Here is a 24,483-nt window from a genome sequence, read left to right as displayed (position 1 = left end):
ACCCTGGGATCATGACCTGAGCCGAAGGCAGATGCTTAAACCACTGAGCCACCCAGGTGTCCCATGTTACCTTTTATTCTTAACTACATTTTTACCATGTAAGTTGTGTCTCCCCAGCTATGGTGGAGGCCACCAAAAGAGGAGCAACTGTCTTAACTTTTAGTATCTTGGGGGCTCTCAGAGTTCCATATATTAGCAGATGCCCAATAAAAAATCATATCTTATGATCCTGCCAGTAACCCTTGCTCAGGTTGCTCTCTGCCTGGGATACCCTTCTAGATCCCTTCTACCTATTATCACTATTATCACTACTCCTAGCCATCCATCAATACCCAAACCAATTTGTAGTTCCTTGTGAGATCTTCCCCAACCGTTCTGGCCCATGTTAAGGTTTTTCTTCTCTAAATTCTTGACATATTTACTGTCCATATAATCTATGTGACTTTTCATTATATTCAACCTTGAAATATTACTTAACTTTTCTTTGGACGAAGTCTCATCTCCCAACTAGACTGTAAGCTTCTGGAGAAAAAGGACTGGATCGTACCTGGTTTTTTGCCTTCCCTTTGATGCCCAGATGCTATGATCTGAATGTTTGTGTCCCCTCAAAAGTCGTATGTTGAAACCTAATTGCCAATGTGATGGTGTTTGGATGCGGTTAGATCATGGAGGCAGAGCCCTCATGATTCGATTAGTGCCCTTATAAAAGAAGCCCTAGGGAGATCCCCTGCTTCTTCCACAGTGTTATGTTACAGTTACAAGGCGCTGTTTATGAACCAGAAGGAGGGCCGTCACCAGACCCTGAATTTGTTGGTATTTTGGCATAGCAGCCCCAACAAACTGAGGCACCAGATCAGGGCCTTAATATAGTAGGTGTTCAATAAATATGAGGTGGTCATTGAAGATAGACATTCACTTCTACTCTGGGCCTTTTTCACCTCTCTTTGCTGAGGCCAGACCAATGCTTCATAAACAGGTGGAAAGAGAGAGTGCTTTGCAGAGAAATGAATTGCAGCAATGAAAACTCAGCACGGAATTTTTGCAAAGATTAAAGCTTTTTATTCCGACCAGGAGTCATCGATTTTTTGAAGATGTTACTCCGAGCCCTTGGTGGAGAGGACAGCCTCATGGATGCTTTGAGTGATATAATCTATGTTGTAGGCATTGATACAGGTGAAGTTGATGCGACCATTCTTGGGGAGGTAGATATGCTTTTTCTTGACCAGGTATTCCACCTGTTGGGCTGGTGATAATCCCAGGGTCTGAGTTAGTAAACTCCCCTCTAGCCCAGGGTGGGTTACAGGGGATAGGAAGTGTCAGCATTTCTGGGGATCCAGAAGGGTCTTTAAAGCAACTCTACTCCTCTTGAATCCAACTCTGAGGTGAAGCTAGGTACTGGTCACCCGGTCAAAGAAAGTTCAATGTTTAAATATAACCCCAAGGTCAGAAAAGGGGGAGCTACCCCCTCCTAGACACTTACAGTTGAGTCCCAGATAGCTATGGGGCCCATTCTGGTCTGTGATGTGATCCCAGGAGCCAGGGGTTCCCAGGAGCCGGAGCTTCTCCTTCACCTTTTCCTTAATCAGCATGATGTTCTCTACAAGCCCTTTCAGACTCTGCTTCCTGCCAAAGAAAAAACAGCAAGAAATTAAAGCATGTGGTTTCCCTGCTGTCAACCTCCTTATTGCCATTGCACTCTTCTTGCCTTCAAAAGCCCAACCACAGTGACTGAGGGCACACCAGTGGAGCCCAGGATGGGAGAGGAGGTTCAGCCCATTTTAATTTAAGCAAGCCAAGTAGGCTTGCAGGCCAATTTTGCCCGAGTAGCAAGTCCTTGATGCTGCCTAGTCTTCTGCAATCTGGAAGAGTTCAAATAATTCATTAGACTGTGTCCAAAAAGAATGTCCTATTGCCCACTCCCGCAAGGCAAGGCAAGGCAAGGCAAGGCAACCTCTGGCACAGCCCCTGCTGTTGGTACACAATGAGTCCTCAGCGAATGTTGATGAATGAGTGGAGTCAAGGAGGCAATGGGGCAGGAAGAATCCTGTGAATGGGAAGTCTATACGTATGTCTAGATTCTCTGCCATCCCTTCCTGCCCCCACCCTTTGCCCTTACCATTCTTCCTGAAGAGCAGGGTTACAGAGGATGGAGGTGATAATGCGAGCACCCGTAGTAGGAGGGTTTAGCCACAGGGCCTGGGTGAGTTTCATCAGTTGGGAGAGGACGCATAGCAGGAGCTGGTTGTTGAGTGCCACCACGACCAGGATCCCTACTCCTTCATCTGCGGCATTGGGACAGACAGCCCCTCAGTCTCCGTCTCTATTACCAGGGCCTTCCCTTATGACTTTACCTCCAACCTTGCAGAAGAGAGGGTTGGACTACCAGGTCCTCCTCCCAGCCTAGCCAAGAAGGTATCCAGGCCCCAGGAAGTTGCCAGAAGCTCTTCTTCCAGAAAAAGTAGCTAGAAGTAAGACTCTCAAAGATGGAAAGCACTTGAAAGATCACTAAGCCCTCCCCGTCATCTTACAGCTGAGGAAACAGAGGCCCAAAGGGGCAAAATGATTTGACTGGAGTCAGTCTTGGGGCGCCTGTGTGACTCAATCAGTTAAGTGTCTGACTCTTGATTTTGGCTCAGGTCTTGATCTCATGAGATCAAGCCTCTTGAGCTTCTCTGTCTCCTTCTTCCTCTCCTCCCTCTTGCCTTCTCTAAAAAATAAACAAACAAATAAACAAATAAATAAATAAATACATTTTTTAAAAAGAACTGGAGTCAGTTTTAGTAGCTAGTTTTAGGAACTGAGCTGAGACAATACCACAGAACCTGACTCGTAGCTCAGAGCTCTTCTCTTCTGCCTCCATGGTGCTCTCTCTGGAGGCCTTCGCTCTGTCCAGAGAGTAGGAGATAACAAGCACATCGTTTGTGCCGTGGCTATGGCACCACTTCAGCACGAGGCCTTCCCTTCCCCTTCTGCCCATATCATACCATAGATGCCAAAAGTCTTGGACAGAGACTGGCTGCAGAAGAACTCAAAGTCTTGAGACACAAAGTACTGTAAGAATCCAGTATCTTCTTCCAAGTCCCCGGTGGACAGACCTTGATTGGGAATGTCAAAAAATGGGAATATCTGCTTGCTCTGTAGGAGAAAGGAGGATGGGAAAAGGATGAAGTTGGTGGAGGAGATGGTAGATGGCGAGAGGGAGGAAAGTCGGGCGGATGTTGGGCTCACCTTCATCCTGGCCATCAGTCTTGCCCACTGACTTTGTGTCAAGTTGCAGTCACCAATGTTCCCAATCACAAAGATACAGCCATGCGGGGCCTGCTGCAGGTAGACACTGTCTCATCAGGCACTTCCCCTACCAAGTGGGAGGGGCACCAGGGCATATGGAGGAGAAGTCATCCTCCATGTTGATTCCTACACTAAAGGACCAGGCAAATCCAAGCCTGGGAAAGGCCTTTCATGACAACGGGGGTGGAGGGGACAAAAGGAAAATGAAACTGCAATCAGGTCTGGGGAGAAGTTTCTGAGTGGGGCCCCTCTACCTCCACCACATCGAGGAGCACGTTGGGGTCCATGCACAGCTGCTTGGAGTCCCAGAAGGAGTATTCACAAACTGTAAAGCCCATGTCCTGGAAGACGAGTCCGTAGGGTTCTGTGGGAACACAGCCCCCTCCAGCTGGTACAGAGGAAATGGAGGCAGCCGTGCCAGAGCATGGGTCTGAGGGTCACTGACGGAAGGTGGGACGAAAACAGGAAAAGGACAAGCATACTTGGCTTGTCCACCATCTTGCTCATGACAGAGAGCGAGAAGGGCAACACTCAAGATTACAAATGGGGTGGGACCCAGGAACAGGAGAGGGACCTTCTGTCACCCCCATTTTGCCTAATACTCACCTTTTTTAGAAGAAATAATGTAAACTATTTGAGAATCTTTACGCCAGATTTTGAGGAACTGGGCCCCAAGTTGGAAGGCACCGTTGTCACCAACCGTGTGCACACCCCCTACCTGCCAGCAGAAAATAAACAGAAGGCACTCTTTAAAAGAGTAATTGTGATGCTGGTATGCCTCAGATTCAGATGAATTCTTTCTGGAAAGAGCTTGTACATCAGCAGGGTGGGCCGATGCAAACCACAGGGGCTTCAGGCTCTGATCCTGCCTCTGCCCTCCACTGACTAAGTCTCTGGACTCTGAGTTTCAGGGTCCCCTCTGTCAAGGCCAGGAACCCTCCAAGGCCCCTCTCTGGTGAAGGACTGTGCAGCCCCAGAGCTCCACTCCCTGTGTCTGGGTGAGTAAGCAAACGGCCCTTCCTCTCACCCTGTTCTCCACAATGACTTGGTTGTGCTTTCCGAAGAGGAGTTGCAGGGAGGCCTCAGTGAACGATTTCATGCCCTTCACTGGCATGTACTCGTAGTTCAGAGAGGGGTCCTGTGCGATCTGCAGTCGGATCTTGGGCACCACGGAAGACACCCAGGGATGGCCTTCTCTGGTCATGCAGACTGGGAGGGAAGCCACAGAGCGAGCTCTGGATGGCCGGCCTCGGGGCCTCCGAGTCAGGGCTCTGGCTCTCTTGGGGCTTTGGTAAGTTGCCTAGGAAAAGATAACTTCTCTCTTTTTTCCCTTCCCTTTTATAAAAACAATGTGCTGTGAGTGAATGTGTATAATTTTTTCTTTTTAAAGGAGACAGCTGAAGCTTATGCCATTGTTTTTTAAACCTGTGCCATTTTAAAGGGCAAACATGACATACCACGTGGGAGCTCTAGACCCGTGAGGCTAAACAAGGCAACCCCGAATGTCACAGTGGCAAGGGCTGGCTGCATTTCCGAAGGGTCGATTTGGGGAACCATTCTTAGTTCAAGAACAGAAAAGGAAGGGGAGGGGAGAAGGAAGAGGCTGAATGCCCATGCAGACCCCAAAGCATTGAGCTGGAGGGGAAGGTACATAGCTCTTACCAAATCCCTGGAAGCCCCCAGCTAAGGGCAAAGGGCTCAGAATGACCGACCCAGGACACTTTTTGCACTTTTCCCCACTGGGCAATTCTGTTAACAAGAACAGAGCCCTCCACTTGCAGAGGCTTGGCTATCTCCCGATTCCTCTGTGGCGGTGGCCCACTGTCCTCCTAGAGGCAATCAGGATATGAGTACTGTCTTGTAAGACTCCCCAACCACAAAGCATCTACCTCTAAAAGCCAGGAAAATCTTGTTAGGACAATCATCTTGCTTGTAGGTCTTTAACAAGCTGCCTTCTAGCTTCTGGGCTAGGGGCACATCCATGAACACCGAAAGGGTAGGCATCACTGAAATACAGTACAGCCAAGCCTCCGCTGTTCCCCACTCCTGCTCCGAAGCCTTCCTCCAAGCCTGGCCCAGCCAGGCCTGCCTCTTCCCGGAACCCTGGCAGATCCAATGCAGAGACACCAGACAACTGGTTACCGGAGCAACAGAACCCCACAATTCCCAGTCTCTGTGGTGGCGATCCCCAAAGGCTATGGGAATAATCCACGGCAGTTGAGGAGGGTCCCCTGAGCGGGCAGAGATGGGGAAGGAGGGAGAGAGGACCTGGAATTCCCAGGCACCTCTCTCTAATTCACTGCCTTCTCGGGGCCCCAGTTGCCCAATCCAAAGTAGCAAGCCAGTCCTTGCAAGATAGGGCAAGACAGGTGCAGGAGCCCAGGAGCCAGGTGCAGAGGTGAAAACCTCAGACCCAGCATTTAGGCAAGTTGAGAGAGACATTAAAAAAAAAACACAAAACTTCTACTTTTGTTTTGCTAAGGGCCCCAGATTTTAAAAGGAATAGAAAGAAAGCACTGTTTCCTTCCATAGTTATTTTAAATAAAGAATCCTATGTTTAGAAACAGGATAATCTGCAACTCGGTAAGCCAATCCTATTTTCTCTCAGTTCTAGAGCCAAGACGGCTACATTTGTTAACCCTTTCAGCCGTGGCCGAGCAGCAAGTGTAGATGGTGGAAATCAAGGGCGCAAAGAGCCTGCCTCTGTAGGATCAGTCTTGCGATTTGCTTTCTCCTTTAATTTTTAAACATAACTTTGTAAGTGATTGTTGTCGACACTGCCGGCGTCTCTCGCAGATACCCTTTACCCGCCTGGCTTCCAGATCCAGCTCTCTGGAGAATAGCCCTTGGCTGACAGGGGTCAGCTCACCGGGAAACCACCTGGCAGTTTACACCCCCGCCAACAGGGGGCAGCCAATGACTCTGATCCAGGCGTACAAAAGGCCAGGCCTCCTTGTCTTGGGATATCTCTTGGCTCCACTTGCACAGCACAGCCTTCCCCCGTGCCCCCCAAATCAGGTCAAGGCTAGACTTGACCTGGGACCGCATCCTTGCCAGGCCTGTTTCCCCTTCACAGTTCTGCTTCCTTACTGGTTCCTCCTACAGCGTGCTCCCTCTGCAAATCCAGACCCCCAAATCCCTTTCTCAGGCTGTGCTTCCAGGGAACCTGCCTTGTGACAAATGATTATGAAAATCATCCCTCTTATCGTAGAACACTTTATTTTATTTTTTTTAAGATTTTATTTATTTATTTGACAGAGATAGAGACAGCCAGCGAGAGAGGGAACACAAGCAGGGGGAGTGGGAGAGGAAGAAGCAGGCTCCCAGTGGAGGAACCTGATGTGGGACTCGATCCCATAACGCCGGGATCACGCCCTGAGCCGAAGGCAGACGCTTAACCGCTGTGCCACCCAGGCACCCCCGTAGAACACTTTAAAACCTCAAGAAACTATAATGAAGAACACCGATTTGCTACGAACAATCTACAACCACACTTATCAGTTTTGGTGCACCCCCTTCCAATGTCTCTCCTATGATGTTTATATTTTAAGACAACTGATATTAAATTATGATGTAATTGTCATCATACATTTTTCACTTCACATTTCAGTTGTGAGAATTTTAACATGTGCGCCAATCAGAATTGTTTCTGTTGCAAGTAAATAAGAAATCCAACCCAAGCTAGCTTGAGCAAGAGAGATCATTTATTGGTTCTATAACTGGGCAGGCCAGGGCACATCTGACTTCGATCACAGTTCAGTCCAGAGTGTCGACGTGTCGCCCGAGCTGCAGCTTCATTCCCTGTGATTTCCTTGGCTCTGCTCTGCTGGTTGCTTCAGCTTTGTTCTCCAGCCGACTCTGGGCACAGGAGCAAAAGTGAATGTAACGAGTGCAAAATGATACGCATTTGAAAGAAATTTACATCGCAGCTCTATTTGCAAATAAACGAAATGCCAATTACTAAAGGCATGTTTGAATTAATAATGGGACAGCCATATAATGGAATTCTATGCAGCTGTTAAAGGTAGCCCTCTGTGTACAGATGTGGAAAAATCTCCAAGATACCTCCTTAAGTAAAAACCAGGGAGCTACAGAATAGAGAGCAAAGTGGAGGAACATTTGGGGGGGGTCAAGGGGGGGTGGAATAAGATACATTTGCATGTATATGCATGGAAAAATCTCTGGAAGAATATACTCCAGTAGCAGGTAACAGTGACCGCCTCTGGAAAGTAGAACTGGACGGCTGACGGACAAGGACAGGGAACAAGGCTGACTTGCTTTTCACTGTACCCCATTTTGTACTCGGGAAATGAGAAACCAAGCGCATAGATTTCCCATTCAAACACTGTGTTTATGTTTTCAAAAATGGCTGCAGCCTTTCCGGACATCACAGCCTTACAATCCAGAGGAAGGGAGAGCATCTCTTCTCTTAGGTCCCAGGAAGAACGAGGACGTTTGCTTCCCTGAAGCCCCCAGCCTCCTTTTTCCATTCTCTTGGCTGCAGTGAGTCACTGGCCCATCTCTGACCTTATCGTGGCTGAGGATGGGATACTCTAGTGAGTTTAAACCAACCACCTAGAGCTGAGGCTGGGGTGGCTCCCTCCCAGACCACACAATTCAGAAAGGACCGAAGGTTTCCCTAAAAGAGATCTCAAGTGTTCTTAAAAATGAAAATGGTGGCTGGGGGGGGGGGAGGGGTGGTGGTGCTAAAAAGGCGGTCAGCAAGCTTTCACTGCATCATCCATTCCGAAGTCTTAAAAACCATCAGTTCTAATGCCTATTTTTATGTGTGTTGACCTGGTACTTCCCAATCCGTTAAACATCCAGGGTCGCTGTTGCTGTCTCAGCAGCAGTGGGGTGCAGGGAAGGTTTTTCTCTGGACTACCCCAGCCGATGCAGTGTGACAGCAGGGGGCAGTCATCACAAGGAGTTGGCTGGCTTGTGCCAGAGGCTCTGCCTGGGAGCTGATCAGCCGAACACTGGGAGTGGAGTGTCTTTGGCCCCAGGTTCCCATCTCTCAGCAGCCCAGGTACAAACATGGTTCAATTAACCAGAATAACCTGCCTTTTCCTACACAGTATGGACCACCAGCTGATCTTAGTCTTCCCCAGCTGTTCCTGACCATTCTTAGGACGTTCTTCTGTGACTTTGGGGAAAATTCTTTCACATTCATCCAGTCCTAGCCACCTCGTCCACATCTGTTCCTTAGGATATCACCTGGGTTCAGCATTTCCCCCACTGCCGCGGGTACCCGGGACCACCCTGACAACTACAGGACATCCGCGTGGATGCCAGGGTCATTCTCCTCCAAAGCCATAAACTCTCACTTACCAGAGCAGTCAGTACAGGACTGTAACCCTGAGTCCCCTGAAAATAGTTCCTTCAGCTCTTATCTACCTCCCCTCTTGGCACAGCACTCAGAGGTAGGACCCTCCTCCTCCCCGCTGTCACCTAGAGCCTCACAGTGGAGTGGACAGAGGGGGTCTTTGGTGCTAGGCAGACCTGCCTTTCCGTCTCAGCTCTTCCCCTTACTACCTGTATACCCTTAGGTAAGTGGCTTAAAATCTCTCCACCTCAATGTATGCATTTTATTTTATTTTTTTAAGATTCATTTATTTATTTTTAGAGAGAGAGAGCGTTCATGAGCAGGAGGGGCCGAGGGAGAGGGAGAGAGAATCCTAAGCAGACTCTGCACTGAGCACAGAACCCGACATGGGGCTTGATCTCGCGACCCTGAGATCACGACCTGAGCCAAAAGCGAGTCCGATGCTTAATGGACTGTGCCACCCAGGTGCCCCTATGCATTTTTAAATGGGGATAAACCAATATTATAGAATTGTGTGGGGTTTATTATGGAAATGAGCATGTCCCTCAGGTTACCGAGAGACAGAAACTACAAAATCAATGTCCAAGGAAGTTTTGACTATAGAGTTTATAACAGAGCATTTGGGAGGTTCACACTAACATCTGAACAGACTAGGTGTTTAAAGGGCTCTCCCCTCCCAGAAAATTGCAAGCCCCAATCTTCAGGTTCTAGTAACCATGCTCACAGAAGTTGGCAGCTTAAGTGGAATTGTCTTCACCGGGCAATCTTCCCATAGCCCCCCGCAGGCTCAGCCTAGGAGGACAAAGGGTAAAGAAAAATCCTGAAGGGTTGGGAGAGAAGGGTGCCCTTATTAGCTGATCCAAAGACTTCACTCCATCGCTAGGAACGTGGATCAAAAAAACGGTTGCCCCTTGTGTCCCTGTCCACAGAAATGTGGTCTGTGCCCTGGACTAATGATCACTGTGTGTTGCTCCCCTTCCCCGCTTTTCTAGATGGCCTTTATAACCATTTCTCTCCCAGCATTGAACATTGGATGTATTCGGGAATAGTTAAATTCAGTTTTAGTCCACAAGCGGCAGTATTACGGGTATAGCCTCTTTCAGATGAAGAAAGTGCACCTCACCCAGAGATCCAAACTCTGAGCTGGATGTTGGATGTGAGTTTGGGTTGTTCCTTTTGGGGAGGAGAGAGCGAGGTTTTACTTGCATGTCACTGTATTATGTTAGTTTTGACCATTCTGAAAATTACATGTTTGGAGAAAAAAAATGGGCTGATGAGCTTCCAAAAGGAGGAAGGTGGCGATTTTTCACTGAGTCCACCCAGAAACCCTTTTCCTACTGGTCCCTGAATCCCGAGTGCCAGCGCTTGCTCGGGGAAGAGGCGTGTGGCTCAAGCCTGGGCTCTTGGAGTCTTACTGGAGCTGGCAGGGAAGAGCCGTTCATTACTCGCTAGTCATAGAGCCATAAGGACATGACCCTAAAGCTCTCAGAAGCTACTGGCCACACCATGTAGGAAACCCCCCAAATGACACCAACTGCCTGTGAAGAGAAATTGGGAAAAAAATGTTAGTTGGCTCAAGTCTCTGATTCCTGTCAGTACCCGTTTAAGCTCTTGGTTAGATTCAAGCAACAGAAATGGTCTCTAGCTGATTTACGTATAAGAGGGATTTATTGAAAAGATATAAGGTAGCTCGCATAACCGATAGAGAGGCTGGAGATTTGGCAGCAGGAAGCCCGGCCACCATCAGACCACGAAAGGAAGGGGTGGGGGTCCTACTGCTGAACATCAGATAGCACAGTGACCAGCCCCGGAAGGCCGGCTGCCACTGCAGGTCCCAGAGATGGGTCTTTGCTGCCACAACTACTGCTGTGGGTCATGACCCTCCAGGGTCCTTCCTTCCCAACTTCGGCTCTGAAGGCCCACAGACCAGGAAGTCTGTGCCCGATCGGCTGAACCCACTCACGTGACCCTCTGCCTCCCTCCCCCAAAGCTCTAGTTAAGGGGTGGGAGGAGAGAGGGTCTGGTCATTCCAGCTTCAGTTACGGCAGGTGGGCTCTGCCTTCCGACGAGTCAGAAAATGGAGAATTCTCCAAACTTTAGAAAGAGGTGCACAGATTGGGCCGCCAAAAAAGACAAATTTTCACAATTATATCACCCCTTTCCCTCTTTCCTCCAACACCCCACACTTCCTCCCAGAAGTTTCAACTACTGAGGGTACTTACTTATTTCACAGAGACGGGAAAAGCTATCGGAAGAGGGTTTCATGGGCTCCCATCACAGCTGCCCATCTACTTGCAAAGTACCCACCAAGTCTGTCTTTTCTCTTAGTACCATGCTCGAGCCCACCTCTTCTGAGCCCCATCTCAGTCCACCCTCTGCCTTTGTGCCCTGGGTCCTGGCTGCACTGTCGTGCAGTTGTCTTTTGTCATGTGGGTATTGTAGGAATTAGACCTCACACAATTGGAAGAGGACCCCAGGAAAGGAAGGTCCAGGGGAGGGAGTTGGAGATTTAAAGAAAAATCCTTAATCAGCCTTCTTGAAGCACCCCGAGGTGGACAAATCAGAGTTTACAGGGAAATCTGAGACGTGGGACACAACTAGGCGCAGAATTGGGACTCAGAAGGGCAAATGCGTGGAGAGGTCTACGGGAAGATAGGGCTTCTGTGCAGCTCCCACTTCTGCGGGTCTGCAGCCAAGTGCCCAGTGGTGTGTGATCCCGCAGTCAGCAGAGTCCACACTCGGGACGCAGAGCTGGACCTGGCACGGAGGAGAGGCTGAAGACAAGCCAGGACCCACACAGCACCTCTGCTTTCTATATCTCACCCTGAAGTCCTTCAGGTATTAAGGGGTTCCACTTCTCTTCTGGCTCTCATATCTTCGGCAAGTTTCTCCTCTTTTGGTCAACCCTAACCGGAAATCTAACAAGAATTCTGGGAAACAGGGTGCCCAGATTAACTAAGATGACAACGAGATCATCCACCCACCACATTTCTCTGATGCTCTTCAGAACAGCAGCTATGGAAAGAATGGTTCATACTTTCTATCTCCACTTCTTCACCTCCCAAGTCCTACTGAGCCCACTCCATCACCTCCACGCCAGTAAGCTGCTCTCATCAAGGTCACAAATGACAATGATGTGTTCTCGGTCCTCCTGTTATCTGGTGTGTCAGCCGCGTATGACACAACTGGCCACTTCCTCCTTAAAACACTTTCTTCCCACGGCATCCAGGATGCTACTTACTGTTGCTTCTCCTTTCACCCCACGGCTGCTGCTTCTCAGTTGCCTTTGCTGGTTTCTTCTATTTCTGACCTCTAGATGTTAGAATGCTCCAGGGCTTGGTCCTCGGAATTCCTTTTTTTTTTTTTCATGCTTGAAGTTGTTTTATCTTTTTCCAGCTTTACTGAGATCTAACTGGCCTATAACAAACATTGTGTGAGTTTAAGGTATACGACGTCTTGATTTGATACACTGAATTTTTCTCTTCTCTGTCTATGGTCATCATGCCGGTGAGCTCATCCACTTCCATGAGCTTAAATAGCCATCTGTCAGATTTATCTATCCAGTTCCAACTTCCCTCCTAACCTACAGATTTGGAAATCCAAATGCCTATTGATACTCCAACAAATAATTAATAGACTTTTCAAATTCACTGTGCCCAAAAACTAACTCATAATTTCATATCCCACTTCCCTCGCCACCCCCCTCATTTTGGTAAATCCATTCTGCCAGGTGGTCAGGCCAAAAATCTTGGTCTCATCCCTGACATCTCTCTTTTTCTCTTGTACCCTACATTCAAGTCCTTGGCAAACTGTATCAGTTTTACTGTGTAGTATATCTAGAGTCTCTTCTCACTGGTACTGCCAAGAAGGATGGACGAGTGGATGAACAGTGTACAATCCGTGTTTACATGGGTGACAGAGGGTACAGTCTGTGTGAAGATACAAAGATGAAGAAGAAAATGAGTTCTTTAGTAACTGTAAGTGTGGTTGGAGTAACAGTGTACGAGGGAAGAGAGTGGTGGGGAATCGGGTAAGGAAGGTAGGCACTGTCCATTTAATGCCACACCTCTGTGTTGAGGGGTCTGAATCTTACCCCAAATGCTTTGGAAAGCCATTGAATGATTTTAAGGAAGAGAATGACATGGTCAGATTTATATTTTAGAAGAATCTCTCTGGGGGCTTGTGGGAGATAAATTGAAGGGTACTCAGAACTCGGCAAGACAAGTGGAGTCTATTGTAGTTAATTTGGTTAAGAAGTGATGAGAGCCCGAGCAATGGCAGTGGCTCACGGGTAGACTTGACAGGTGTCCTCCCTAAAAGTACCAGGCACTAGACCAAGCATTGAGGGAGATGTTGGCAAGCAGGGACAGTCCTGAAAAATATCCCCTTAACTTAAACTATATCTTATGTGTCAATAATAATTTCCACTTATTTTTGTTCAACTTTCTATCTCCTGTTTTTTTAAAGAATTTTTTATCACAACTTGCAAAAAACGTTAAAGGACAGGATAGGCAAAGTTTATAAATAGTTTTTCATTTCATGAGGTCAGAAGTCCAATACCAGACCACCCAGGTCGATATCAGCTAGCCAGCAACCCTACCAAGGGGATGAGCATGAGTGGGTTAGGGGTAAGAACTAGTTTGTTCTTAGGACTAGTTCTTCCCGGGGCACCTGGGTGGCTCAGTCGATTAAGCGTCTGATTCTTAATCTTGACTCAGGTCATGATCTCAGGGTCCTAGGATCGAACCCTGTGTCCTGTCCGTCTGTCAGTCCATCTGTCCATCCATCGGGCTCCAGGCTCAGTGAGGATTCTGCTTGAGATTCTCTCTCTCCCTCCCCCGCTGCCCCACCCCCGCTCAAGCGCACTTTCTCGCTCACTCATGCTCTCTCTCATAAATAAATAAATAAATAAATAAATAAATCTTTAAAAAGAAAAGACTAGTTCCTCCCTTGAAAATGGGAGGAAGCCATCACTCAGCTAGGCTCTGGATCTTGAGGTTGCTGGAGCAGTAAAACTCGCCCTCAGCTCCATATGTTTCTCCTTCCCCCAAATTGGTAGGAATTTCTCCATTGGCAGCTGCCTATGCTTCTTCCCTTAGTTCCCCAGTCTCCCTCCCTGTGGTTCTAGGAGAATGTTAACATCAATTAGGTTCAGACTTGGGCCCAGGGGGAGGCCGGGGAGGAAGGGCTCACTCACATGATCCAGTGACTGGAGAGAAACCAAAGACACCGTGGGTGGCGCTGAGCTGATGCAAAGCTCTCCTGTCCCCACTTCTCTCTTCCCTGGGCGGAAGTGACCCATCTCTTCTCCCTTTTGAGAATACCAACAGCGGAAGCAACAATCCTGGGTTCTTGCTAAAGAGATTTTGGGAACTACGTTTGTTGTGTCTTTGTGGTATAAAGGATGGCTCCTCACCAGCAACTCAGAAATAAATCGCTTTTGAACCTTTAGCTCCCCATTTTCTTAAAAAGGTGTGTGGGGGCCAAGGAATCATAGAATGACTGGTCATTCCCTCAGGCCTTCATGAAAGATAAAGACTGAAAGACCCTGTTCCTCAGACACCCAAGCAAGAGTCTCCGATAGTCCTTTGGGAGAATAGTAAACTGTGGCAGGTCACATGGGATCTTCCTGAGCTTGTGGTCCCACTGGATTTTGATTTCTGATGGGAAACCTTTAAAAACACCGCCAGACGGGGGCATCCGGGGAGTGGGCAGCTCTTGATCTCAGGGTCGTGAGTTCCAGCCCCACCTTGGGTGTAGAGATTGCTTAAGTAAATAAACTTTAAAAAACAAAAGAAAACAAAACACCACCAGAGAAGGGCTGTTAGAAAGAGCAGGCTTGGGCAGGATTGTGCAGTGACTGCATTTGTTTTCTGTCGTCGTGTAACAAATTACAACAAACTTAACAGCTTAGAACAACACACATTTATTACCTCACAGTTTCCATGTCTCAAGAGTCTGTACGCAGGAGCTTGATCTTCTTTTTTTTTTTTTTTAAAGATTTTATTTATTTATTCGACAGAGATAGAGACAGCCAGCGAGAGAAGGAACACAAGCAGGGGGAGTGGGAGAGGAAGAAGCAGGCTCATAGCGGAGGAGCCTGATGTGGGGCTCGATCCCATAACGCCGGGGTCAGGCCCTGAGCCGAAGGCAGACGCTTAACCGCTGTGCCACCCAGGCGCCCCAGGAGCTTGATCTTCTGCTCAGCGTCTCACCAGGCTACAGTGAAGATGTCAGCCAGGGCCATGGTCTCATCTGACGCTCAGTGTACTCTTCCAACTCACGTGCTTGTTGGCAGGATCCACTTCCTTGCAGTTGTGGAATTCCTGGTGGCTAGCTTCCTCGAGGCCAGCAGGAGTATCTTTCTGACTTCTTCCATCTTTGACCTCTGGCCTTCTTTTAAAGGGCTTGCCTGATTAGGTCAGACCCACCCAGGATAATCTGCCTTTTAATTAACTTAAAACAATTGATTAGAGACCTTAATTACATCTCACCCTTCACCTCTGTCATGTAATATAACATAATCACAGGAGGGATACCCCATCACTTTTGCCATATTATTAGTTCTTCGAAGAAAATTATAGGTCCCACCCACATTCAAGGGGAGGGAATTATACAAGGACAGGGGTCCTTGGGAGTTCTCAGCTCTGCCTACCACAGAGTCTAAGAGCTTCTGGAGAGAAAAGCCCTTTCCTGTGGGGCAACGGGAGTGGACGATAATCTTCAAGACCAGCACTCTCAGTTAAAGGATTTGTAAGTGTCTCTCACTATAGTAGTGGGTTGAATGGTAGTCCCCAAGTATATGTCAACCTGGAATCTCATAATGTGACCTTATTTGGATTAAGGGTCTTTGCAGATATAATTAAGGTAGGGATCTTGAGATGAGATTATTCCAGATTAGGATAGGCTCCAAATCCAATGACGTGTGTCCCTATAAGAGACAGAAAAGAGACACACATGGACACCGGAAGAAAGTGAGGACAGAGGTAGAGACTGGAGTGAGATATGTCTATAAGCCAAGGATGCTAAAAATTGCCAGAGCCACCAGAAGCTATGAAAAAATCATGGGAGAGATTCCTCCTCAGAGCCTCCGGAAGAAGCCAGTTCTGTTGACACCTTGCTTTCAGACTTCCGGCCTCCAGCATTGTGACAGAATACATTTCTGTTGTTTTAAGCCACCAAGATCACGGCAACTTGTTGCGGCAGCCTTGGAAAATGAATACGCTCACTGATCATTGTCCCCATGTCAAAGAGACAGACTTGGTGGTCTCGGGTGCCGCACGAACTCTGACTCTATAGAGAAGCCAGTTCCCGGAGACCAGGGGTGCCCCGAGAGGTACAAAACAAGGCAGCTCTGTCATCCAGGCTGCATTCATCACAGAAGGTCAGCAGATGCCCATTCATTTATACCCTCTTTTGTTATCCCTTCATTGATGAATTTGTGTGATTCGGTTGCTATTTTAAAAAAAAAAGCTAAAATAACTCTGGCTTAAACAAGATAGTGTATTTTTCTTTCATGTAAGAGTCTTAAACATAAGCAATCCATGGTGGACATGGTGACTCCACACTGTTGAACACCCAGGCTCCTCCTATCTGGTTCTTCTGCCGCCTGTAACACACGGTTGCTATCTCATGACCTAAGGTGGCTGCTTCAGTTCCTACCATCACACCTGCATTCCAGCCAGTGGGAAGGGAAGACATGGATGTTGAGGATATGCCCCTTCCCTTTAATGGCAGACCTGGAAGCTGTACACCTCAATTGGCTAGAACTTAGTCACATGGTCACACCTATGTCTGCCAGGAAGCTGCAATATGTCTTTAGCAAGACCATGTGCCCAGCTGAAACTTAGGGGTTCTATCACTACAGGAAGAAGGGAAGAATGGAGAATGGAGAGCAACTTCTGTCCACAGGAGACAACAAACACAAGGTCTCACTTGCTCAGTGGCTTCTCAAATCTGGGGCCCAGGAAGAAGGGAAGAAAGGTCCAGAAATGGAAATCCAGGAATAGATAGCACCCCTACCACCCTTCTGAGTATGGAATGGAGCAGAACCTTGAAAATGTGTGTTTTTTTTTTTAAACAGCAGGAATAAGATGAACATGGAAAAGCTAGGAGGATAATATTACTCCTTCCCCATGATACCTTCTGTTGTGGGTTGAATCATGTCCCCCTTAAAGATATGCTGCAGTCCTAACCCCCAGAACCTGTGAATGTGAACTTTTTTGGAAATAGGGTCTTTGCTGATGTAATCAAGTTAAAATGAGCTCATACTGAATTGAGTCGGGCCCTAATCCAATGACTGGTGTCCTTATAAGAAGAGGGGAAATGTGGACACAGACACACAGGGGGAGATAGCCGTGTGAAGATGGAGGCAGAAGTTGTAAAGACACCACTACAAGCCAAGCAATGCCAAGGATTGCCCGCAACCGTGAGAAGCTACAAGAGCCAAACAAGGACTCCTCCCCTAGAACCTTCAGAGAGACCATGATCCTGCCAACACCTTGATTTTCTATTTCCAGCCTCTAGAACTATGAGAAAAGGAATTTGTTATGCCAGCCCTAGCAAACTAATAGACTGTCTTCTCTTTGGGTTCTTTAGGGCCCCATTCTAATGAACCTTTCCTATAATATACTATAAAGCCCTGACATCCAGAAGTGCCCTCTGTCCTAAACTTCCATCCTTAAAATTTAGCTCATCACATATGCTGTGTGAGAAGCAGAAGGGTGATCCAAAACAGGACCAAAATGTCAGGCGCAGGCAGACCAGTCTGAATGTGAAAAAAGAACCGGGAGGGGTTGGGGGGAGCTGGTGTGTGCAGTGACCTGGATATGAAACCAGGGGCAACAATCTGAGGCAGGGATGAACTTGCAGAAGAAAGACCAGGAGGGACATGCCCACCCCGGTCAAAGACAAGTCCAAGATCTAGGCTGTCCGTGGAAGCAGGACTACCCACAGATCAAAACCAGGAGGCCTGAGACGAATCCTTGCTCCCTACTCTGATGACACTGTTTACACTGAAGGAGCCCTATCGGTTTCCAAACTGTTTTATATGCGGGGTCTCATTTGGTCTTCAAAACTGGTCTGCGTGAGCTGAGTAGAACAATAATAGAAGCTCCATTTGAGTCACAGGCAAACAAAATGTCAGAGGTGCCATGTAACCTGCTCAGTGTCACCTAACTGATTATCAGGGTGTGTGGAGGAGAAGAAAATGAACTTTGGAGTCCGGTAGACTGGGTTAGAAGCTATTTGATTTCTATGAGGCTCAACTATTTGTTATTACTTCAACGTAATATTTGTAGATCACATCTTACAGTATTGGCCTGTGGACTGGTGCTCAATAAATGGCCATTTCCTTCCTTCTCCCTTCCTTGCTTCTCCAGCTCCAGATTTAGTCCTCTGATACACTACCCGTGTTGCCTTTCTCTGACTAAAGTAATCTTGGCTACTTACAGTTCACCTCTCTAGAAGTCAGTTTCTTCATCCACTTTATCAAAGGATTGGACTAAATCATTTCGACCATCTCTCCCAGCTCTGATCGTCCCTGGCCTTTGGGAAAACCGCATTCAGAGCGGCACCAAGCCCACACCTGCTGTACCCGCTATCACCATGAGGGGGCGCCCAGCACCGCTTATGCCTGCGGTGGAGCAAAGGCCGAAGCTGCGAAGCTCGCTCAGCCTCGGTCTGCACAGAACTTTAGGGGAGCCAGCCATCCCGGGGACCCTCATTCCCCCTCCGAAGGCAAGAGACGAGAGAAAGTCAACCTTTCTCCCTTTACTTTATAGATGAGGATGCTGATGAAACCGTTTTGATTTTCCTTAATCTCATAATAGTTTTTGCTCCTCCTGGAGTTTCTGCTAATTTAACTGAGTTGCATATTGTTTTAACTAATTGGCCTACAGTGGACCACATCCAGGGCCTATCGCATGGGGGTGGGGGAGAGTATCAGCTGTTCCCCCTCCCCACTGCAGGTTCCCCCTTGTCCCCTGGGGAGACATGCAAACACAGACATCTGTAGCCAGGAAGCACGAGAGGGAGCCCGGAGCCCAGATGATTGACTTTCAGGATCAAAACATAAAGGAGCAGTATTCCCGTGGCCCTCACCCGTTCCCCCAGAATGAAAGGGGGAGACGCTGTTCCTACTAAGAGCTGAGGAATGAAGCCGGTGTGGGATTATAGCCCTGTGACTACCCATGAGACCCACAGCCTGCACCTACCACCATCCCCCAGAAGAATCTACCACGGGGAGAGTCCTAGGAAAGCCTGTTCTCAACCTCCTCCTTACCCTAATTCGGCCTCCTCCTCCTTAGCGGTTCCACCTGTCGACCTGATGCGGAAGGTAAGCCACCTCTGGAACACCCTGTCACTCCTCATTCCCTCTCCACTGAGCTCAGCCCCCTTCGGCGGGTCATTTCTGCCCACGCCCAGCTCCAGCTAACAGACTCTGGCAAGGCCAGGGTTCCACGGGCTCTTTCGTCCTCACTGGTCTGTAAGCCTTCACCTCTCTGGGTTGGGAGGGTGGCTGTTTGTCTTCCACAGTTCAAGTGCTCAGGCCCCGTGCTTGCAAAAGCAGCCTGCTCAGCGTCCAAGATGTAAATCTCCCTCAGCCTGACACCTGGCCACGAGTTGAGTTGCGGGAGGGATGACCAGCATGGCGGACTCTCCGTCTGTCAGATGCACTGGTGACAATTTGCAGATGGAGTCCACAGCCCAGTGCAAGTCTAAACACTCTAACGGGGCCTGACAGCTGGTACATGGGTGGGTGTCAAGCGAGACTCACGCAGTATGAGCTCTTGGATAATGTTCAAGGACATTTCTACAAACCAGAGCCCCACTCCCCCCCAAAAATCATCCTTCTTCCTGCCTAGGACTGACTGGACAACTTTCCTCAGTGATGTTGGAAAAATATCCAGAGATGGAGAGAGGAGGCCCTCATATTTTTTCCCAGGCCAAAGCAAGACTTCCTTCTCCACTAAGCATTCAGAAGTTGAGTCCTTGCCAAGAAACCTCCCACACCTCAGACCCCAGAGATCTCACACAGCTCTGGATTGAGAAGGAGAAAGTCATGTTTGGTATGCAAACATCCTAAGAAATAAAACCTGGGCTCCTGGAGAAAAGGGAGCGACAGAGGCCAGGTCCAATTCACAGGGAACACCCATATGTGGAAATCCACTGAGCTTATCCTCAGGGCAAACTGAAGTTTTATAACTCTGGAGCCCCTGGCCCTAGCCGTGGGTTGTACTCTGCTGTCACACAGCACATTAAACATTTGGTGATTTACTAGCCGTCCTACAAATCACCCCGGACAATGGTCTCTGCTTATGGAGTTTAAATAAGAACTCACGAAATGATTCAGTGATTTCCACAGACATTTTCTTTCCATAGGAAACTGCCTGATGAGTTTCTTAAGAATAGGAATAAGGGGGTAAAATTATCAACGGACTCAAACTTGTAACTCCAGTTTTACTTCAAAAGGATAACATTGATTTCTGCAGCCCAGGAAAGGGAGAGGTTGTGGAAAGGATGGGAGACGTCAGAATATATTTATAACCAAAGACATTTGCCCAACACAAACAATGCTCTGCGCCTCCAGACACACACACACACACACATACACACACACACACACACGATGCTAGACAAAACTGGTTCCCCATGGCAATGCGGTCTTACAACTGCACCACTGGCTTATAGCATGGGAGCCGACATACACCCCATCCGCTCTGACCCTGAGCACAGCAAACTCTGTCCTCCTGTGAGCACTGCACTCAAGTCCTTGGGGCAGCTTGGCGTTGCTACCCACTTGCAACTGGATTCCATGAATTTTGGAAAGATGGGGGTGCAGGAGTGGCAAAGGTTCAAGTTCACTCCCCTTTACCCAGACTTTTCATCTTTTGTTTCGTGATGATTAGGAAGAAAGGGGCAAGGATTCGTCCTAATTTTTTACATCTGTCAAAAGCCAGCTCTAAGAAGGGAGTAAGTGGATTATAGGGGAAAGAAAGGGAGAAAAGAAGGCAGGGGATGAATTGAATTCAGTAATATTTATTAATTTGATGTTCGAAGGAAAAGAAGGGATCCGTTCTAATGGTTCACCGTCCAGCCCCCCAGAACCCTGAAGAAGTCCTCTGACACTGCTGTGAGGTAGATCGGAGCTGTCCTGTGTCCAAAGTGAGGGAGGCTGGTGCTTAGAAATCTGTAGCGATGGGCTCAGGGACAAAACCCCAAACCTGGACCTTTTCTAGCTTCCTGCTCCCAGCCTAGGCCACCGAGCCTGAAGAACACTGCGTGGCCCGTCAGGTCCAGGCAGCAGAAGGAATGGAAGGAGGAGTGCTCTCTTTGCCCTAGAAGCACAGAAGTGAGCAAGGTGATAGGCTCGCCACGAAAGCTAGTCCTGCTGCTCCAAGGGCGACTTCAGCGGCTGAGGTAGTGGTGAAGTTCAGGGGTGGGGTATACGAAACTTCTCTCAGAAAGAGAGAGACAAGAGGATGGTGAAAACCCCTCCCCATCCCAAGGCCAAGTCATCAGTTTCTGGAGGTCAGAGATTTCCAGCTGGGAAACTCCACGGGGCTCATTCTAAACAGGGGCCAGAGGCTTTCCAAAAGTTCTGGATCGACAGAGTTGGTTCTTGTCGTTCAGGACCTAAGAAATTCCCCAGGAAGCTTTGAGAAAGGGAGATAACATATCTTGGGGTGAGGGGCACCGGGTGGGAACAGGGGCACGGAGAGGAAAGGAGTAAAGGTCAGGGACCCTAGAAAGCATTTGTTTGTAATCACACAAAAGCATCCGGGCTCCACCCAGCCACAAAATACCCACCCCCAGCTCCAACCCAGCCTTGCTCCTTCCAGGGAGAACTGACACTCAGGGTTCCCCCACTCCCAGTTATCCTTCATACCCAAGTGGATTCTATCACTTCGTAGCTATCAAACCTTTCAGAGAAACCAGAGCTGAGGCCGAGAGTTTGGGAAGGCCTCCAATCTTCTCTGCAAGTCAAAGCCAGCCCGAGGGGTGGCAAGAAATCTGGGAGGCCAAAGAACTGAGCTAGAAAATCTGCAGCTGACCAGGCAGGCCCAGAATACCACCGCACTTCCTGACCCACACTGGGTGGGTCCTGGGGTGAAGAGCATTCCGCTGCCCTCCTTTGCTTCAATCCTAGGGCAGGTGGGTCGGATGCGGGAGAAGAAAGGGTCCTGGGCTCCACTTTGGTTCCCTACTCCATGTCCCCCCTTCTTTTCGCTGCAGAGACCTCTCCAACTCCACCTTATCCTTCCGAACCCCAAACTGGAAATGACCAAAAGAGACACCGAATGCTTCCTGGTCCTGAGCCGCCGGCCTCCTCGCCTCGGTTACCTACCCGTCGAGCGGTGGGCACTGCCTGGACTCCGCGGGGCTGGTCAGTGCCGCAGGGGCGCCCGAGGGGTCGCCGGGCGGGGAGGCGGCGGCGTGGTGCTCCTCCAGCCGGCAGCGGCACAGCAGGCGGCGGAAGGCGCTGCGAAAGTCGGGGCTGCGGCAGTAGATGAGCGGGTTGAAGGCGGAGTTGGCATAGCCCAGCCAGTTAAGGGCCAGGAAAGCCGGGCCGGGAACCAGAGAGGGGCCCCCGAGAGCGCGCGTCACGTTGGCCACAAAGAAGGGCAACCAGCAGAGAGTGAAGGTACCCATGATGAGACCCAAGGTGCGCAGGGCTCGGTGTTCCCGGAGAGGCAGAAGGCGCGCGGGCCGCCGACCGTAAGCGGACACCCCTGCCGGCGAGGCGCACGGCCCGGCTGGGGCGGGGGACGGAGAGCGAGACGCAGCCGGCGGAGACTCCTCCGGCGGGGACTCCTCCAGCGGGAAGCGGCCCCGCTCCCGGCGCAGCAGGCGCCGTTGGCGCGTGGCCACGAGGAAAACGCGCGCGTAGACGAAGAGCATCACGAGAAGCGGAAGGTAGAAGGAGACGGAGGAGGAGAGCAGCGCGTAGGGTATGTTGGAGGCGAAGGCGCAGCAGTGTGGATTGGAGTGGCAACGCTGGGCCTCGGCGTCGGCTCCCACGCGCCACCATTTGCTCATGATGGGCGCAAACGACACCGTGGCGGACACGACCCACACCAGTACCACTGCTGCCCGGGCGCGCCGTTTGGTGACCAGCGCGCCGTAGCGCAGCGGGCTGGTCACTGCCAGGTAGCGGTCCACGGCCAGGGCGCACAGGGTTTCGATGCTGGCCGTCACACACAGCACGTCCACTGAGGTCCACAGCTCGCAACCAGTGGCGCCCAGGGGCCAGTGGCCAGTCAGCGCCAAGGTGGCCCCCGGCGGCACTACCAGGAGTCCCACCACCAGGTCGGCTGTGGCCAGCGAAGTCACGAACACGTTGGTCATGGTCTGGAGTCTCGGCGTCCGAGCGATGGCCACGATTACCAGCAGGTTGCCTCCCACGGTGACCAGCACCTCCAGCGCCAACAGCGCCCCCGCCAAGGCCACCGCCCACGGCAGCCCTGGCAGCCCACTCGCGTTGGCAGTATTGGGCGTCGGGGTGGGAGCAGCCGGCCACGAGGCCAGAGAGCTGTTCCCGTGAGGCCACGGAGCCATTCCCGCGGCGCGCGTGGGGCGGGAGGGAAAGAGAGAGGGGGGTCTCCCTTCTAGATGGGTCCCTTCCCCCAGCTCAGGGGAGGGGACAGCGGGGCGTGGGAGCGATTTCCTCCGCCTGGGCCATCTTCCCTAGATGACCAGGCGAGACCGCTCAGCCTCCCCCCCACCCGCTTGGTGCCACCGCTTGGTGGGGGGTGGGGTGGGGTGGAGGCCCTTAAAGGGGCAGCGGCCAACAGTCTCGACGCCGGGTGTCAGGAAGGGAATTGGAGGGAGGGGAGGGAAGAGAGACGGATGCCTGAGTTTTCCTTGAACCATGGCTGGAGTACCGACATCCGGACTTCTCTGCCGGTTGTGCCCACTGCCTCTGTAACCACTGCGCGCACTCCGCGCCGCACTCCGTCGGCACTGATTTCCTGGAACTGCACCAATTTCCCGGGAAGACCCAGCACAGCAGCAACGCTAGCGAAGGGTAGTGAAGACCCGCCCCCCCACCACCACCTTAACCTTGTTAGAGGAAAAGGTAGCCCTCCCAGGGCAAGCAAAATGATCCGCGGTAGCACGTCATCGACCTGAGTGTCCTTCTCTAAAATATTCTAGGTAGAAGAGGGCCGCCAGTGTCTTCTCTCTCCTCCCAAGACCTCATTCCGATGAGATTTGTGCCATTTCCCTTCTTCTGTTTCGTGTATCCTCCCCTGCTCCTCCAGTTCTCTGTTGTCTTTTTGTCGTTCTTGTTCATTTCAGTTACTGGAGAAATTCGACATTTTCCAGGAGTCTTTAGCATTGCCTACTCATTTAAATTTTGATTTGCCTTCCTGTAGTCTGGGATGCTGACAGTTTCAATTTCTCCATCTTCCCCATTGTACATTGCCCCTTCCACACACCTTTCCACCTAGAAAATTTCTAGATGGATCCCTTCTTTTAAAATTCTTTAAGGGGCGCCTGGGTGGTGCAGTTGTTAAGCGTCTGCTTTCGGCGCAGGGTGTGATCCGTGATCGAGTCCCACATCAGGGCTCCCCTGCTGGGAGCCTGCTTCTTCCTCTCCCACTCCCCTGCTGTGTTCCCTCTCTCGCTGGCTGTCTCTCTGTAAAATAAATAAATAAAATCTTTATAAAAAAATAAAATTCTTTAAAATTTTACATTTTAAAATTCTTTAAAATTTTACACTTTAAAATTCTTTAAAATTTTTAAATTTCAAAATTCTTTAAGGACATGTTGAAAGTGAACAAATGGGTTTGGGGTTGGGGCGTGAGGCCTGTTCACCATCACCCCCCAGCTATCCACAAAGCTTCCATCACTACCCTCCCGAAAGT

At 49.7% G+C, this 24,483-nt stretch overlaps 2 protein-coding genes and 1 long non-coding RNA gene across 3 annotated transcripts; all 3 read right to left on the bottom strand.

Annotated features, from left to right (window-relative positions):
* Positions 1 to 1,094: 1,094 nt before the first annotated feature.
* On the bottom strand, positions 1,095 to 5,292 carry GOT1L1 (glutamic-oxaloacetic transaminase 1 like 1). The gene is made up of 9 exons (XM_008686594.1): positions 5,178 to 5,292; positions 4,316 to 4,497; positions 3,895 to 4,006; positions 3,543 to 3,652; positions 3,229 to 3,321; positions 2,985 to 3,135; positions 2,117 to 2,282; positions 1,481 to 1,623; positions 1,095 to 1,243 (listed from the first exon to the last, which is right to left on the bottom strand). Exons 1-9 carry the CDS (start codon positions 5,290 to 5,292, stop codon positions 1,095 to 1,097), a joined length of 1,221 nt encoding a protein of 406 aa, XP_008684816.1.
* Positions 5,293 to 6,974: 1,682 nt separating this feature from the next.
* LOC103659120 lies at positions 6,975 to 13,939 on the bottom strand. The gene is made up of 3 exons (XR_567405.2): positions 13,812 to 13,939; positions 11,856 to 12,031; positions 6,975 to 7,146 (listed from the first exon to the last, which is right to left on the bottom strand). It is a non-coding gene; the product is annotated as an uncharacterized LOC103659120 (long non-coding RNA).
* Positions 13,940 to 14,730: 791 nt separating this feature from the next.
* On the bottom strand, positions 14,731 to 24,159 carry ADRB3 (adrenoceptor beta 3). The gene is made up of 2 exons (XM_040643263.1): positions 21,963 to 24,159; positions 14,731 to 15,545 (listed from the first exon to the last, which is right to left on the bottom strand). The coding sequence occupies exons 1-2, from the start codon at positions 23,171 to 23,173 to the stop codon at positions 15,512 to 15,514; spliced, it is 1,245 nt and encodes a 414-aa protein (XP_040499197.1). The 5' UTR covers positions 23,174 to 24,159; the 3' UTR covers positions 14,731 to 15,511.
* Between the last annotated feature and the right edge of the window lie 324 nt (positions 24,160 to 24,483).

The sequence above is a fragment of the Ursus maritimus genome, unplaced genomic scaffold (genome assembly GCF_017311325.1).
Source record: "Ursus maritimus isolate PB19 unplaced genomic scaffold, ASM1731132v1 scaffold_28, whole genome shotgun sequence".
Taxonomy (NCBI): Eukaryota; Metazoa; Chordata; class Mammalia; order Carnivora; family Ursidae; genus Ursus; species Ursus maritimus.
This window is presented reverse-complemented; position numbering and strand designations above follow the sequence as displayed.

What these genes read in the sequence shown, in the direction of transcription:
- ADRB3 (XM_040643263.1), bottom strand. Translation starts at nt 23,173, where the DNA reads ATGGCTCCGTGGCCTCACGGGAACAGCTCTCTGGCCTCGTGGCCGGCT. An exon ending in CAGTGCCCACCGCTCGACGG is followed by an intron (nt 15,546 to 21,962) that starts GTAGGTAACCGA and finishes TGTCTCTTATAG; the next exon opens with GGACACACGTCATTGGATTT.
- GOT1L1 (XM_008686594.1), bottom strand. Translation starts at nt 5,292, where the DNA reads ATGCCTACCCTTTCGGTGTTCATGGATGTGCCCCTAGCCCAGAAGCTA. An exon ending in GATTTTCCTGGCTTTTAGAG is followed by an intron (nt 4,498 to 5,177) that starts GTAGATGCTTTG and finishes CTTCCCTCCCAG; the next exon opens with TCTGCATGACCAGAGAAGGC. An exon ending in CATTATTTCTTCTAAAAAAG is followed by an intron (nt 3,653 to 3,894) that starts GTGAGTATTAGG and finishes GTGTTCCCACAG; the next exon opens with AACCCTACGGACTCGTCTTC.